Genomic DNA, 17907 nt, shown 5'->3' with positions numbered 1-17907 from the left:
GGACACAAAGATATACTCTGCGATTCTCGCACATGGATTGAAGAAAGATATTCCTGTTATTATCCAATCAGTTAAAGAATCAGTTAAAAGGAAATTTTTTGTTTCCTGGATGGGTTGAATAAACGTTATTAAGTCGTCTATTATTTGAAGAAGATCCCCCTGAGAGTTCCAATGGATAAGACAATTTCAAATCTTAGTAGGAACATTTATTTGGGCAGGAAAGAAACCAAGAATCGCTAAATCTCATTTATATAGAGGGAAATTTAAGGGAGGTATGGGTCTGCCTGATTTGAGTAGATATCACAAATCAAGTTTAATATTCCATGCACATGCATTTCAATTGTCAACATGTAAAGAACAGGACTGGTACTTTTTGGAACAGAAGATGCTAGGTTCCACTCGTTTAGACTTAATTTTGTGGGAAAAACTATAAAGAAGTCTATAATCTATTGACGAACAAAGTCCATGCTATTGAATCCGTCAGGACTCACGCCGCTCCGGGACCCGCTCCAAGGACCTCCTCTCGCCGTCTTCGATCTTCTGAGGTAGCGAGCAGCAGCTCCTTACGCTTTACCTCGCAGACCACAAGGCAGACCGCACGTCCCAGGAACAAAAACTGGACAGAAAAATGACACAATTACAGTATTTCACTGCAACTTACAAGTGCAATGGAAATTCTAAATGATTATCAGCTGGCGAGTCATACAGATCGTGAATTTAATCACATATACTATTTCACGGATAACTGACATTATTTTCTGATGTAAATGAACAAATATGTATTATTCTTTTATACTTATGGACAGAACTAGAATATTTTAGTTAAATATATTTTATCACCAAAGAGGGTTGTTTGTATCCATAGTCCTTGCAACGTTCCTGATATAGGGCACTAAATGTGTGGACCTCGCTTTGTGCGCTGGGACACAGTCATGCTGGAAAAGGATCTTCCCTAAACTGTTCCCACAAGGTGGGAAGCATTGTCCAAGCTGGCCAGGCACTGGAGGGGTTAATGATTTCCCACAGCCCCTGCTGCAAGTGGACAGAGATTAGAAACAGCAAGCAGTTGGTGATCAGAGGCTGCAGGTTCATGTTAACCCCTTTTTACTTTCTTACAATATGTACTTGTGTATGTAATGTGTTATGAGGTGTGTTCACATACGTTACATAATGTATAACATGTATGTGTGTATGTTATATGTGACGTAGTGTGTTGCTATGCTATCAGGTGTGCTGCAGTGCTTGTGATCAGGTGTGCTACAGGTATGTAATGTGCTTCTGATGTGGCATGTTGATGTGCATGTAATGAGGTGTGCTGCTGTGCATGTGTTTTAATACATATCAGTCAGAAGGGAAGTAAAGCTGGCTCTGTAGCTCCATCTGCGTTTATAGACCCCCCTATGTGGAGCGGCACCTTTAATGTCTTTATTTTTGTTGCGCTGTGATCCTGGCATCTGATGGGCGATGTCCCCATCTTCCTGATGTTTGTGTATTAAAGCTGCTTCTTCTATGTTTTTTCCATCTATCACCTATATTATTATTTACTACTATAGTATACATGCGCAATAAACACATTCCTGTTAATACAACGTATCGTTGTCTGTAGTTTTTTGTTGAAAATGTAGTTATTACACCAAAGTGTTCTGGGCTCATAAGAAAGACAAACATCAAACAGGACAGAGGCACACAGGGATGGAGATGAACCAAGTACAATAAAACTTTCATTGTTTATTACGTTTCATTGCATTGTAGAGGAAGCTCTGAAGATCACTAATAGCGTAATAGGCTGGCATAACTGCTACTTTGCCAAGCTACTGAATTCCACATGACCTTTCACATCATAGATAGGTTTATGATGTCATCTCTCACCTATACTCACTGAGACACAACAGCTTCCTACCACAATTTTGGCATGACAATATTTTGTCTCCACGGTAACAGGTCAATTGTTATGTCATACCTCTGTGATGTCACACATTCTAAATGAATATATTGAGGAGCAGGACTCCAGAAAGCCACTCTATTGCTGAGAGAGAATAGAGAGCGATATCTTTGGATAAACTCTGTTTTATTCTGAGGTTTTAACTGAGAAAATTCAACTTGGATCCCAATCCAAGTGTTATCAGTCATCTGTGAACGCGCACCTTCTCATAGGGTATGTCAGGGATTGTTGTTTCATTATATTTTACTCAAATTAACTCATTATACAATTGTTTAAGAAATACAACTTTATTTCCGTTAGAATTACATAAAAATAGCATTACACTAAAAGCATATATCTCATGCATCAAGGTCCAGCATTACTTATGTTCCGTCTAAAGCAATATTTGGGCATATCCAACGTATATACTATTGCATAATTGAATAAATATAACATTACTAGGTTTGCTCTTTAATAGCTCCCAGATCTATTATAGACGGAAATGTCTGAATGTAATGTTTAATAAGTAACATTAGTCATTTCCATTTATTGATAGAGCATTTGCTTTCACGAACCCAAGCTTTGTTTTTTCCCATTACACATTCTCTAGTTTTGTAAATAATAGACCTGTGGAAACCAATTATATCCCCAAACAAAGCTTTTCTTTACAAGGCTGGATCACCCCGTAAGGAAACTCATTAAATAAACGTATACAGAACATTTTTCTTAGTTATTGTGGTTTTCCATAACTTTCTATTATGCCATCATGGTTTTCCAGTTTTGTCGTTCCAGGTAAAACGATGGCTCATTACTACGACTTTTGCCATTGGGATTATGACACCGGAGATGAAGACCGCGACCTTTTTGCGGAAATCCCCGGACGAGATTTTCTGAATTTCAGAAAAGAGACATCAAAGCCAAAACCAAGGTATCCCCAAACTTCTAGGTGTATCAGTAGAGCCCTTTCCTTCAAATGGTGATATAGTGTCCTTGGATTTGGGGCCGGGGTGGAGAATTCTAGGGTCATCGGTATCATTCTGTGGATCCTATTGTGATAATTATAAGATTGCTATACGAATGAGTGAATATGATTTCTACCCCTGTTATAAAAATATTGTATTTTTTATATAATATGTATTTTTTTTAAACATAATTAACTTTATAGCAATCTGAATTTTAAGATGTTTTAATGTTTCTGTTAAACAGCCAGAATAACTGATGCATTTTCCTCTCTTGTTTTTAGGCCAATTGGAATTAATTTAACCAATTGCAGATATGACAGTGGTAAGCATAGTCTTTACTGATCAATTACACGTTTAATAGGTTAAACAATTCAGAAAAATAATGGACATATAGGAGTTCTGCAACAAGCACAGAAAAAACGATCTTACACGCCTTACATCATATATATATTTTTTATATAAGTTTCTTTGCTGTTGGTTGTATTTCAGTGCGTCGGGCTGTCCGGCGTTGTGGAATGAAGGAGGTCGAGGATGAAGATGAATGGATGGTTTACTGGTCAGACACGTCTACGTCCCTGCAGCGCATCAAGGCCATGGAAAGATATCAGGTTAGAAGCTGCTTTTTGTTTGGGGCTATATTATACATTTGTAGGGTTTCAGGACATTGTAGCTCCCTTAACCATTTACGCCAAACCTGTATTTTTAACCTCGCTTGAGTGACAATTGTGCACAAAGTGCTGCATATTATCATAAATTCACTAATAATATTAGACATATTAAAGAATCGATCAATTGAAAACAAGGAGCCCTTTTTGAACTCTGTGTCTTTCTATACATTTCTATTTACAGAAAATCAACCACTTTCCTGGAATGAACGCGATCTACAGAAAGGACTTACTGGCCAGGAACATGAACCGCCTGTTAAAGCTGTTCCCCAAGGAATATAACATCTTTCCCCGGACCTGGAGTATGCCAGCCGAGTGAGTTTACAAGCAATGGATATGAGTTATTTTATCTTCCATCTACATAGCGATTTGACGCTTCCTCTTTATAGAGTAACTCCTATACGTTCCTCTATCAGTAGTAAAATATTCATATAAGTCACACGTTATCAGAAAACATACAAGACTTTCTAAAAAACAAAACTAAGAAAGAAGATTTTCTCTAAGCATCCTATATACTCTTCTGAATACATTTATTTAAACATACATGTTATTAAAGAATATGAAACATTTGCAGCGAATTAGATATAGGGAATATTATTACTAATGGATTGGAGGCAGTTTAAAAATATTTTATTTTTCTCCATTGAGTATCATTCATTTACAGAGCTTGTCAATTATTTATGACACAACGCAAATTACCCAACAACCAGCATCCTGTGTCTGTGGTTGGCTGAGCATCATAGGAGTTGTTACTGATCTGAAACAATGTTTACAAATGCAGATGTTTCTTCAGTACCACTAATGCTAACCTCTCCTTCTTTACATCTAAAATCCACTTCTTTCTCCTGCAGTTATGGAGCTTTCCAGGACTACGGCCGCATCAACAAAGGAGAGACCTTCATCTGCAAGCCGGGCACAGGCTCCCAAGGCACAGGAATATTCTTGACCCACAACACGAAGGACATTGAACGCTACGATAAAGTGGTCTGTCAGCAGTATATCGGCAAGGTAATGGGATGTGGACGTCTATGAAATGTTATGCTTAATGATTTACTGAACAGACATCTTAAGAGTCCGTTTAGAATTTGCATGAATGGTTATGTGCTGTATTTGGTAGATATAGAAACATTGTGGCAATGATGGTGATCGGTTACTGCAAACACTTACCTAAAGCGACATAACATTGCAAAAACATTGTATAAATACACTTTTATCAGGAATAACTCACTCTGGAAGTCTATAATCATTTTGTGCACTGTATGAATTCTACTCATTTATATTTGCTTTAATCGCACAGCCATTCCTCATCGATGGATTTAAATTTGATCTGCGGATATATGTCCTTGTCACATCTTGTGACCCCCTGCGTGTTTTTATGTATAAAGAGGGTATCGTACGCTTTGCGACAATAGATTACACCGAACCCAGCCACGCCAACCTGGTGAGTATCTTTAACAGAAACGCCAATATCTCTCGATTGTAAAACAGGCAATGAGAACTGATTACACGACTCAAATCTGGAGAGTTCCCAGAAATGAATCCATGGTAGAATTAAAATAGCAATATTTTCTTTTTTTTCTAGAAAAATGTCTTTATGCATCTCACAAATTATTCCATCAATAAAAACAACAAAAACTTCATTAGAGATGACATCAAAGGAAGTAAAAGGTATGTAATTTGAACCATCAGTAATAGTATTTCTTTGTTTATTTATTTCTGTTTTTCTGATAATTTTTTTGTGTTTTCATTTTTTTTTATTTCTTCAACAGGAAAATTTCAACTCTTAACAGCTGGCTGGAAAATCATGGCTACGATACCGTAAAGCTCTGGGGAGATATTGAGGATGTGGTCATCAAGACCCTGATTTCTGCCCATCCTATCCTGAAGCACAATTATCGGACTTGCTTCCCAAACCATCTTGCTGGTAGCGCATGCTTCGAGGTCCTTGGATTCGACATCATCCTGGATAAAAATTTGAAGCCATGGCTACTAGAGGTAACAGTAATCATTTTCATTTGGCTTGTGTACTAAAGACCAGCAATAAACCCGTATTAATCATATATAATATATCACCCATATTTACAAAATGTTCTCCTGCATAAGAAATTGTCTGTCTGCTCAGAGTGTGCCATGAAGCTGACGTGAATACATGGCATGATGCTTATAATACACGCAGTACATAAGGAAGCAGATATTGAAGATTTTGGTATTACTTCCAGCTTTATGCTGTAACGAGTGACTGTCCTTGGAAAGAACCTCCTCATCTCCCATTTATATTTCTTAACAGTCCTTCTTTTCCATATTTACACCCGATTATAGCAAATAGTTAGCTTCAATCTCATCATTTGTTCATTTGTTTCCTTGTTTGTGCAGGTAAATCACTCCCCAAGCTTTAGAACAGATTCATGTTTAGATCGAGAGGTCAAGGATGCGCTCCTGGAAGACACCCTAAATTTAATCAACCTTCGTGCCTCCAACGAAGCAAAAGTCACTGAGGAAGATAGACGTCAAAGAGCGAAAGAACGTTTATTCCGGTGCACCCTCCCTAAGGAAGCGAGGTTAGTTTGAAGTCATTCTTTTTCACATTTCAGAAGAAGCAGCAGAAGTTACTTATGTGATCATTGTATGTATATTTACTATACGGTATATGTTCATATATACATATATGTGCTTCTTTACAAAATGTACATGCTCGTTGTTTTTTTAACATGTTTAATATATACCTACATATAAAACTATATATAAAGCAGGTCACAACTCATGAAAGGTGTATGGAAAGGTTATGTTTGGAAGAATATTTCTAATCATTCTATAATATTTCTGCATGTGGCTGTTAGATGAAACAGATAGATTTTATGTGTTAGATGCTATGCATTTATATGTGTTTTGTAAATCTAGATTCAAGCGGTTGGAAGACAACCAGGCTGCTTGTATGGAGCAGGCTGAAAAATACGAAGACAGCCATCTGGGAGGCTACCGCCGTATCTACCCCAGTGACGGAACGGAGCAGTATGAAAAGTTCTTCCAACAGTGCAGCTCTTTGTTTCAGGAAACTGCTGCTTCAAAGGCAAGAAAGGATTGTGCTAGGTGAGTTTCTCAGTACATATGCAGCGGGTACACACATGTAATCACCCTTTACCAACACCTAGCCTTGTGTTTTGCTAGGTCATATAGGCCTAGGATGGCAGGTCGAGGCAATACAGAAATCTGATCTCTCCACACAGCCTTTTAATGCAATGAAGAACTGTGCCAAGGTGGCACGGCCTCATAGTATGCTGGGGATAGAATCATGGCGGAGGCAGCTGGAGGTGCCGCGCCACGTCAGGCCTAGAACGTTGCTCCCCATAAGTACACTAATGCTAAAATCTCAAGGGAAGGCAGTATCAGAATCCTAATTGATGGGGAGAAAGTATTTTCTTATTTGGTCAAGGAATCATTTACAAATGTCCTCTCACTTAGAGTTCTTTAAAGCCAGTATTCTTGACCCATTGTTTTATGTTCTGAGACCTTCTATTGCTTCTGTTTGCATTATAACAATGTAATATCAGCACAATCACAGTGCATGACTTCTTAACGTTATAAGTTCAGCAGTTTTTAAGATAACTTTAGTAAACATTTCTCAACTTTAGATCGCGCTCCTTAAAACATGAGAGGTTTTGTCTGATCAATTATCTGAGGTCATAGCGATCATGAAGGGGTCCGGAAATATGAGAACTCTACAAACGTTTTAGAATTCTATTCATTATTCTATATATTTGGGCTAACTTATTCATTTCTGTCAGTATTTGTATCATAATGATCTTGGTTTTCCTTAATTGCAGGCAGCAGTTGGAGGAGCTGCGTCTGAAGGAAGAGCAAAAGGGCATTCTGATTGGGAAAAATCCAGAGACTAAGGACAGTATCCCTATCCCAGGGGCATTAGCAGTTGAAAAGTCCGTCGCACGTAAACTAACAAAGAGGCCTCCAATGTGTCCTCCTAATTCCATTAAGAGGATGGAAAAAAAGGTATGATCCATGGGCAGTTAAGCAGATCCAGTTAATAGTTCACAGTGAAAGGTGTATTCATTATTATTATTGTTTTATATAGCGCCATTATATGCCTTTCAGCTTACTCACTTCACTCTGTACTATGAAGGGCTTCTGCCATGTGAAATAATGCAGCCCTGTGTATTGCAAAGTCAAATCTATGAGATACCCGAAGAGATCTTCCGACATGAAATATGCATTATACAGGGCTACACCGGGCTTTCTGCAGGTGAAGCTCATTGGGATTTCCCCTTCATTAATGGGTATATCAGTGTAGAGGTGAAGGGATGTAGTAAATAGTACAAGGTCTTTATTTTGCATGCAACAAGCAAGCCAAGTATGTGCCAATTATCTGTATATTTGCAGGTTGAAGATGTGGGATGTAGCTTTATGAGGACGCTGTTCCACACTTGGCTTCCTTAACCATTTGCGCATCTATTTGTGGCTGTTTGATGTTGTTGATCACTTAAGGTTGCAGGCTTCTCTTCAGCTGATTATGATAGCGATAGTCATTTGGTCTTATGGTTTTGGCAGAAATGTTGCTGTTTTCTATGTACAAAAACATGAAGTGATAGGGACGGTATGGTTAAATATTCTGTGGACAAAACTCCAAATTCTTCTTTTGTGTCCACTTATGTCAAGAGATGAGTAGTCTTTTGGATCTCCATATAGTATATGTCAGTAAAGATTCTAGTGAATGATAACTCACATCTTGTTGTTTTCTCACAGGCACAATGTACCCCCCCACTGGTAGTGCGCCAGAAAGCAGAAAGCGTATCTATTGTTCCTTTACCTAAACTGAGGAACACAACATCACACGCCAATGCTCAAGCCGCTGCCAGCCGTCAATCCTATAGGGGTTTTCCTAGACTCTTGCAGTCAGGAGGAGGAGGCTCTCTATCACCCCAGTATTCTGTGCAGAGACATGCACAGCAGAGACCCGTAACATCGTATGGGGTGCAAAATGTGCGGGCAACTGCTGCTATCAGTGAGCCAGTTAAACCACCAAGGCATGACAGCCAGAGGAGTCTCTCCAGTAACAAAAACACGGCTGAACACAGTAAGAACATATATGTATACAATTTGGGATTAATATCTATAACTGACATGCTTGATGACCTAATCTCCAGAAAAAGACTTGAGACTAAAGCTAAACCCTTTTTAGGCTCCCCTGAGCCAAACAATCTTCAAAGGTTCCGGCATTTCATAGGCAATGTGTCCTCGGGGCAATCTAGGCTAAATTAAATAAACGTCCTCAAGATTCCTCTTCCTTTCTATATCAAAAGGCAAAATGGATGCATGCATTAACTGCGATTCTCATTTTTCCAAAATAATCCAAACACTGAATAACTGCGATAAAGCTCAGCTCTTTACTGAAATGCCAACCATGGACCTGTACTTGTAGATGTGTATTCACTAAACTAGAAATATAGAAACATTTCATCTCTCTAACTTCCCCATACATTATGAACAGTCGTTCCTATATAAGAGCTTATAGAATTTTGTAAAATAACTTGTCCTATTTCTAATGATTATTTGCACCGTGTATTCCATAATGAATGTGTTAACTTGAAAGATAACAATGACCCCTTTTGTAATGTTAATATTTGTTACAGGACCCACTTAAATATTTTAAAGATAATATCCAGGAAGATGTGTTTTTTCTTTTAAAAATGTAATGGATAACGATAACATTTCATGATCCGGCTAAACCCCTATACCATTTATTGTCTGTTTACAAAGTTTTCTACTTAATAAATATACAACATGTAGTAATTCTTTCTACATGTTTATATACCGTAATCCAGAATATGGCTTGGTTTTCAGTACAGTCTACATGTGTGTGCTACAAATTTTTATTCTAAGATATTTCTTCCCCTCAGGACGTACAAGATGAATGAAACCATCTGGTGTTTCTTCTGGCTCTCTTAAGAACAGTCCCCATGGTGGAAGATGTCCTGACGCACCTCGAAGCGTTTTCCCCCCTGTTCCTAGCGGAAATCGCTCCTTAGTTGCTGCGTCACCTACTGCTCCAATTCCCCGACGCACATCTTAAAACAACAGACTACGGGTGTCACAAACGTGAGAAAAATGGTAATTCAATCATTTATTGGAATCTTGGTCATAGTACATGCAGGAGTATGAAAATAACTGATTCTTTATACATGTTTTAGGAGAAAGACCTTGGTATGAGCCAACAACCGCCACAACACCTTCAGGAAGTACAACTTCGGCAGTAAAATGTTAGTACGAGAATTATGAGGGTCTTACACTATATAAATGTAAAAATATATAATAGCTGCACTAAAAATCAACATCTCTAGAAGGGGCTTAAAAGCCGTGTCAGGCCTAGAACGTTGCTCCCCATAAGTGCACTAATGCTAAAAAAGGGAATGCAGTATCAGAATCCTTATTGATGGGGAGAAAGTATTTTCTTATTTGGTCAAGGAATCATTTTCAAATGTCCTCTCACTTAGAGTTCTTTAAAGCCAGTATTCGTGACACATTGTTTTATGTTCTGAAACCTTCTATTACCCGCCGTCATATTTAGTGTATTGGGTATTCGGTTTGAACAATGAAAACGCAACTCGTCTTCTTTTCATGTTCTCCCGAATATGAATGCACAAGTCTAGTTTAAAGTGTAGTCTACCTGTGTCTGCTATGGATTTTTATTTTTCCCCTCAGGACGTACAAGATAAAGGAAACCATCTGCTGTTTCTTCTGGCTCTCTTTAGAACAGCCCCCATGGTGGAAGATGTCCTGACGCACCTCAAAACGGTTTCCTCCTTGTTCTTAGCCGAAATCTTCTGCGCCACCTACTGCTCTAATTACCCGACGCAGACTGCGGGTGTCACAAACAGAAACTGGTAATTCAATCATTTATTGGAATCCTGGTCATTGTACAATGCAGCAGCATGAAAATAACCGATTCTTTGTACATGTTATAAAAATTGTGTTTCTGTTTTAGGAGAAAGACCTTGGTATGAGCCAACAACCACCAGAACACCTTCGGGAAGCATAATTTGGAAGCAGTAGTAAAATGTTAGTACGAAAATTATGGACTGAATAAATATAACAGAAAATATATAATATCTGCATTGGAAACCAACATCTCTAGAGGGGGCTTAAAAAACACCTGCCTAACCTATTGATATTTATATGATACATTATGCTAACTCTTCGTCATAGCCAGATAGTTTAGGATTTTTTCTTTATACATCAACACTTATATTATATGCTGCATCAAACCTGAATTCCTAACAAGTTATATTACTTTATCCACTACAGGGGAAACATACTTGACTGCCAGTCCCATCAAAGAAGACTCCATGCATACGTGAATGAAGTTGTGACACTTTGAATATTGTTATACTGTTATACATCTTATACAGTGAATCGTTAGCATGCATGCATATAAATACCAGTTTCTGTAAATAAATAGCTTCATACATGACCATGTTTATGTATAATCTCTGTCATCACATATACTCACTCATGTTTAAATAATTGTTCCTGCTGGCAAGGACATTATATAAACTGAAAGAGCATGCGCAGTGCCCTGTAGAGGTCCAAATGCATGCCACCACCTTTACTGTGAGGTACAGGACATCTGTTCTAAAAAATAGGAAAATATGTAGAACCTGTTTTAACTGATCACAATAAACTTGTTTTAGGCATGCACATATTAAGACTTCACACAGGGACTTAACTAGAAAACACAGGGCCCTAGTGTGAAAAATTGACTCGCCCCCCCCCAAACTCAACAGCTAGTCTGTGCCATCATTGCCCCCACACAACTGGTCTTAGCCTTCTTTGCCCCTTGCCCCCTTCTAACACACAACATATGTAAACACACCTACACAAATGATGTACACTTACTCACTAACACACACTCTATCTCACCTCACTTACACAATAACATATCCATACTCACACACACAATTACACATTCATGCTCATACACACACACAATTACACATCCATGCTCACACACAAGTACACATGCATGCTCAAACACATACATCTAATACAGGCTTTAGTCGTATGTCTTAGTATTGTCTAAATGTGTTTGTTTATGTTTTATAATAATATGATAAAGATAAATATTAACCCCTTAACGACCTTTGTCGGTTCAGGACCGTCATGGAAAAACGGTTACTTAATGACCTTTGACGGTCCTGAACCGTCAAAAAATTAAATAAGCTTAGAAAGTGATCAACGATCACTTTCTTCGCTTAAACGGCGTTACTGTAGTGCCTCGATGTGGGGCATTCAGCAAGGCCGAGATCGGCATCGGGGGCCATGCCTGGCCCCTCCCCGGGGCGTCAACAGCCGCCATACATTGTATGGTGGCGGACGCCCGTTTTAAAAGCGTTTTAAAAACTTAAATGGTGTCGCTGGAATGCCTCGATCAGGAGGCATCCAGCGACACCAAACACTTACAGGTACTGCATTCAACCATGCAAGTCAATGGAGCCCAGCTTTCTAATCACAATGTGATTAGTAAAATATTCAAAAAAAAATTAAAAAAAAATGGAAAAAAAAATAAAATGTGCTAACATTTAAAAATAATTATGCAGTGATGTCACTAGATGAACCATCCAGTACCAGCAAAATGTGTAAAAAAAATATTAAAAAAAGTATTAAAAAAATAAAATAAAAAAATAAAGTTTATTATTTTGAGCAAGTGCTAAAATTTCTCAAAAATCTCAACAAAGAGTTAAAATAAAAGCACTTCAAATACCCAAGGGGTGTCTAATATAAAAAAAAAATGGCTGATGGGGTAAATTGGAGTGGCCGAGCTCAAAGATAGGGCATAGGTACAGACTGACCAAAATGGAGAAAAAAAGCGCACTTCCCAAATGTGGCATTTTAAATCTCAAACAACACGACAAACCCATGCATGTGGGGTGTTGTTTGACAGTGATATATACCAGAACCTGTATATCTATAACTAAAGTACAATTTGTGTGAAAAAAAATTACAAAAATTACTATTACAAAGTTTGACAAAGTGTAGTTATATAATTGGTGCATGGAAAGGGTTAAAATAACAGCATTTGGAATACCCTGGGGTGTCTAGTTTTCAAAAATATATGGTTTGACGGGGTTAAATTGAGTTAACCGACTTCAGGGCTCCTCCCAAAAACCCAGGGCCCCCCAAACATTCTGACTGTGTTATCAGTGCCCCCAGCTTGCCAGTGCCGACCAACAGCTTGTCTGTGCCATTATCTTCCCCAAACAGCCTGTCTGCAAACAGCTTGTCTGTGACTTCTTTGCCACCAGCAACCTGTCTGTGACATATTTGTCTCCAAAAAGCCTTCTTGTGCCCCTGCCCAAACCCTTACATACACACATCTATGTTTACACGCAAACACATACACATCCATTCTCACGTAAACGTATTCATATACATTCATGTTACACACATTTCACATACATACAATAAATCATACATCCTCCCTTATCCTTACAGTCAATAACTCACTCTCTCTCGCATCCTCTCACCAGCAGCATTTTCTCTGGCGTTCATACACTGTACGAGCAGCCTTGATTCTACCCTTGGGGCATATACCCGGACCCCGCTGTGTTCCTGTCTCCCCATGCCCGATCAAAATTGTTCACAAAGGGCAAGTCTAGCCCTTTTTTAATAATTTTGGACCTGCTGGACAAGTGGCCACAGGGGAGAGGCACCCCCATTTGTAACGCCACTGATTTCAATTTATTCTATTTTATTTCAACTCTCCCTGGAACCTAACCGAATGAAACCATAAAGACTGTCAGCTTCCCTAAATGACGAGAAGAGAATTTTCCCTCCAGCTCTTTACTTATTTGTCTATTTAAATATTTATTCCATATTTATTGATCCAGCAGAACTTTACCTTGTGCTTTTTTATTATGTATTTATTGACTTAGCAGAATTTTACCTCTGTGATAATGGCAAATAAATCTCAAAAAGCGCAACGTAGAACATGGAAAAGATAAGAAAATGATACTTTTTTCTCCTCAAAATTCCAAAAAATGTTTATTCCCCAGGCCAGAGCCTAAATGCGCCAAGTGAAACAGACCTTGATATAAATACAACACATCCTAGAAGCCCTACAACTTCAGAGGGCTTAATTACATACATGGAAATGCAAAAATGTTTGGATGCACAACTAATTTAAATAAAAGTCAAATTAAAAAATCACTTTCAAGATATCAAGCAAGATCTTCACTTAATGAATGAAAGGCTAACTAAATCTGAATTGATTATTGAAAATTTGGAATTTGAAAACAAAAAAGCCCATAATAACATAAAAGATCTAAATGTTAAGCTAGAAGAAATGGAGTAAATAATCGCCGATATGGAAGACCGAAATAGGAGAAAAAAATAAAAATTAGGGGCCTGAGTGAAATAATAGGACCTAACAAGCTAATACCTATACTTCCGGAACTATTTAGAACAATGAAAGTTCAAGAAGCTTCTGAGGAAACGTGTATCGAAAGGGCCCACCGAATTCCCAAACCAGCTAATATAAAGGGTGAAAGCCCTGGAGACATCATTGTTCAGTTCACTACGTTTTATGGGAGACAGAAGGCGTTCACGGCTGCACGAGACTTTGCTAACGACGACCCAAGATTTAAAGGGCTTCTCTTATTTCAGGATCTCTCTCCTTCCACGAGGTCCAGAAGTTCTTTGACATAAAGACTTTGTGAAAAAAAATAAAATACACCTGGGGGTTTCCATTTAAGATATTTATAATGCACGAGGATCATTGCATTATATAGTTGTTACATGGATAACTATTTATTTGTTTTATTTATTTGCCGGATGAATTTGTTATTGACACAATCTAAGGTTGAATGAACGGCACATAATGGAATTATAATGGCATCAGTTGCTGATTTTGGAAATACTTGGCAAAGGTTTATAGGACAATACGGTAAAGAAAAGTTAACTGAGATGAGAGAATATTTTGGTCATTTACATTTACGTTTATGATTTTCCCTCTAATCATAAACATATTTGATATAATTAAGTTCAGACTTAATTAGGGCAGTCATTTAATATTATTTTGATTTTATTTATATTTATATTGGAAAAATATAGACACAATTATTAACAAAATGAATTATGATCGCTGATTACTAAGGGGTTAAAATTGATATTTTTTTTCTTTTTTGGTGGGTTAAATCGTGATTAAGATTTTTAGACTTAATTTTGTGGAAATTTATATTATTTAGACATTATTCACTGATTGGATGAATTTGTTAAGAATTTATTGACACAAGTTAAGGGTGAAGAATGGATGAATGGCCCTTAATGGTACTATATCGGCAATAGTCGCAGATTCAGGAAATATTTGTGAATGGTTTATAGGATGATATGGTATATCATATTTTGATTGGATACGCTTCCAATTTATAGACACAATCAACTAATTAATGAAACACGCAACGATCACTAATTAAAATGGATATTGTTCTTCAATCTCTTAATAATATGTTATAGATATATATATATATAATTTCCTTTTTTGTTTTTGAGCTAAAGGGACTCTAAACGCCTGAAAGTAGCGATATTGGGTGATTGGGGAGGTAGAGAGATTATGAACCTGTACTTCTTTTGTTTTTTTCTCTCTCCTTCTCTCCTACATAGCTACAATATACGAGAAGTTTGCTTATAGAATCACACATGGGGTTACTCGAGATAGGCGATGTGAATGCGTGAAGAGGGTTCTCCATGCCCAGATAGGGCTATCGTTAATTGGATATTAAATAATCCTTTGTTATATGTTGTATATATTTGCTAAATTATGTATTTTATTTGGCTGTAAAGTTATTTTTGTGGCTGTAAGGAGAAGAGGTTTTTGTATAAAACAAATTCATAACAAATGGCTACCATAAAATTTCCTACTATTAATCTGCAGGGGATTAACTCTCCCTAAAAGCGTTTAATTTTGAATAAAGTGTTGAGAGATGAAAATATTGTATTCAGGAGACACATTGTTGTGGTTCAGACGCTAAGAGAATACAAGGTAAATGTTTTTCAGTAGCAGCACATGTATCCCTGCAGGCAAGTAAAAAAAGAGGCGTATCGATCCTTATATCTAAAAAACTTAAATAAGAAGACATTTATAAATTATCAGATTCAGAAGGGCGGTAAACTTTCTTATTTGTAAGATAAATGAGAAAAAGATTTTGCTTTTAAATATTAGGCGTCAAACCCAATTTTTTAGTGGAACATTGAGCAGAATAACAGACTTAATACAAGGCACCTTTCTGTGTATCGGGGACTTTAACTGTGTGGCTGAAGTACAAGAAGGTACCGATACTTCAAACAATCGATGGCTCCGTTTATGATATTGGGTAAATTTAAATTATATGATGCCTGAAGAATATTGAACCCTTTAGAGAAATAATTCACCCATTTTCCTCAGCAATATCAATATCGTATTCAAGACTAGATATGATACTATATTCAAATTTGGGGGGGGGCGATCTTATAATCAGGGTTGTCTTATATTTGAGCAAATATGGTATCATCTTCCCCTTGGATTGATCACAAACCTTTATTATTGGACATGAACGGTGGTTATTCTAAACAGAATAGGGACTGGAGATTGAGGGATTCACTTTTAGCTAAATCTGAAGTTGTTGAAGAGATTTCAAGACTGTCAGATCTTTTCTTTAAAGAAAAAAGGAAGGAAGATATAACTACGTGCAACCTGTGGTGTGTCTATAAATGTTGCATGAGGGGCCATGATATCCTGTCTGAAACAAGACATTAGAGATTACCGAGCCCAACGAGCAAATCAAATGATGCTTAGATCATCATTAGATCACCATTATCTACCCTTCCTCTCCCTGCGGCCCCCCCATTATCTACTCTCCCCCCCCCCCCGTACTTACCTTTCAGCAGTCCTGCGGTGAGTCTCCCTGCTCGGTCTCGGTGCCGGCTTATAATGCTGAGCGCCGGAAATGACATCATCTTCCGGCGCTCAACATTACAAGCCGGCACCGAGACCGAGCTAGAGGGCTCGCAGAGGAGAGAGTGAGGGGCGCCGAGTGGGTAGTGAGAAGATAAAACCAATCGGCGGCCCTCTCTCTCTCTCTCTTCTCGGCTGTAAAAAAAAAGTGCCGCCTGGAGCGGTTGCCCCACTCGGCTCCACTCGGCCCTGGGTATTAAAAGATATCTGAGAGGACAAAATGTAAATATTATATCACATGAACAGAAAGAAATGTTAGAATCCCCCTTTACTCTCAATGAGGTTCAAACTACAATAGAGAGACCTTAACTAAATAAAACCCCTGGGCCCGATGGTTCTTCAAATTTATTTTACAAAAAATTTCTTACAGATATTGAAGCCCACTTGATGGACTAAGTAATTCGGACACAAAGATATACTCTGCGATTCTCGCACATGGATTGAAGAAAGATATTCCTGTTATTATCCAATCAGTTAAAGAATCAGTTAAAAGGATGGGATACATTTTTTGTTTCCTGGATGGGTTGAATAAACGTTAAAGTCGTCTATTATTTGAGGAAGATCCCCCTGAGAGTTCCAATGGATAAGACAATTTCAAATCTTAGTAGGAACATTTATTTGGGCAGGAAAGAAACCAAGAATCGCTAAATCCCTTTTATATAGAGGGAAATTTAAGGGAGGTATGGGTCTGCCTGATTTGAGTAGATATCACAAATCAAGTTTAATATTCCATGCACATGCATTTCAACTGTCAACATGTAAAGAACAGGACTGGTACTTTTTGGAACAGAAGATGCTAGGTTCCACTCGTTTAGACTTAATTTTGTGGGAAAAACGATAAAGAAGTCTATAATCTATTGACGAACAAAGTCCATGCTATTGAATCTGTCAGGACTCACGCCGCTCCGGGACCCGCTCCAAGGACCTCCTCTCGCCGTCTTCGATCTTCTGAGGTAGCGAGCAGCAGCTCCTTACGCTTTACCTCGCAGACCACAAGGCAGACCGGACGTCACAGGAACAAAAACTGGACAGAAAAATGACACAATTACAGTATTTCACTGCAACTTACAAGTGCAATGGAAATTCTAAATGATTATCAGCTGGCGAGTCATAGAGATCGTGAATTTAATCACATATACTATTTCACGGATAACTGACATTATTTTATGATGTAAATGAACAAATATGTATTATTCTTTTATACCTATGGACAGAACTAGAATATTTTAGTTAAATATATTTTATCACCAAAGAGGGTTGTTTGTATCCATAGTCCTTGCAACGTTCCTGATATAGGGCACTAAATGTGTGGACCTCGCTTTGTGCGCTGGGACACAGTCATGCTGGAAAAGGATCTTCCCC

At 37.9% G+C, this 17907-nt stretch overlaps 1 protein-coding gene across 1 annotated transcript; it reads left to right on the top strand.

The window, feature by feature from the left end:
* The first annotated feature begins 3171 nt into the window (after positions 1 to 3171).
* On the top strand, positions 3172 to 10561 carry LOC149299963 (tubulin polyglutamylase TTLL13-like). The gene is made up of 14 exons (XM_089485473.1): positions 3172 to 3205; positions 3373 to 3491; positions 3733 to 3863; positions 4400 to 4556; positions 4846 to 4989; positions 5131 to 5216; positions 5318 to 5543; positions 5922 to 6106; positions 6447 to 6635; positions 7370 to 7553; positions 8304 to 8634; positions 9749 to 9810; positions 10260 to 10441; positions 10543 to 10561. Exons 2-14 carry the CDS (start codon positions 3399 to 3401, stop codon positions 10559 to 10561), a joined length of 1989 nt encoding a protein of 662 aa, XP_089341599.1. The 5' UTR covers positions 3172 to 3205; positions 3373 to 3398.
* Positions 10562 to 17907: the final 7346 nt, after the last annotated feature.

The sequence above is a fragment of the Sceloporus occidentalis genome, unplaced genomic scaffold, assembly GCF_023333645.1.
Source record: "Sceloporus occidentalis isolate IW3139 unplaced genomic scaffold, rSceOcc1.0.p SCAF_26, whole genome shotgun sequence".
NCBI lineage: Eukaryota > Metazoa > Chordata > Lepidosauria > Squamata > Phrynosomatidae > Sceloporus > Sceloporus occidentalis.
Note: the sequence above shows the minus strand (reverse complement) of the source record. Positions and strands in the feature narration are given on the sequence as shown.

Coding starts and splice junctions, on each gene's coding strand:
- LOC149299963 (XM_089485473.1), top strand. CDS start 3,399: ATGAAGGAGGTCGAGGATGAAGATGAATGGATGGTTTACTGGTCAGAC. Junction 6,107..6,446: donor ACCCTCCCTAAGGAAGCGAG/GTTAGTTTGAAG, acceptor TTGTAAATCTAG/ATTCAAGCGGTTGGAAGACA. Junction 6,636..7,369: donor GCAAGAAAGGATTGTGCTAG/GTGAGTTTCTCA, acceptor CCTTAATTGCAG/GCAGCAGTTGGAGGAGCTGC.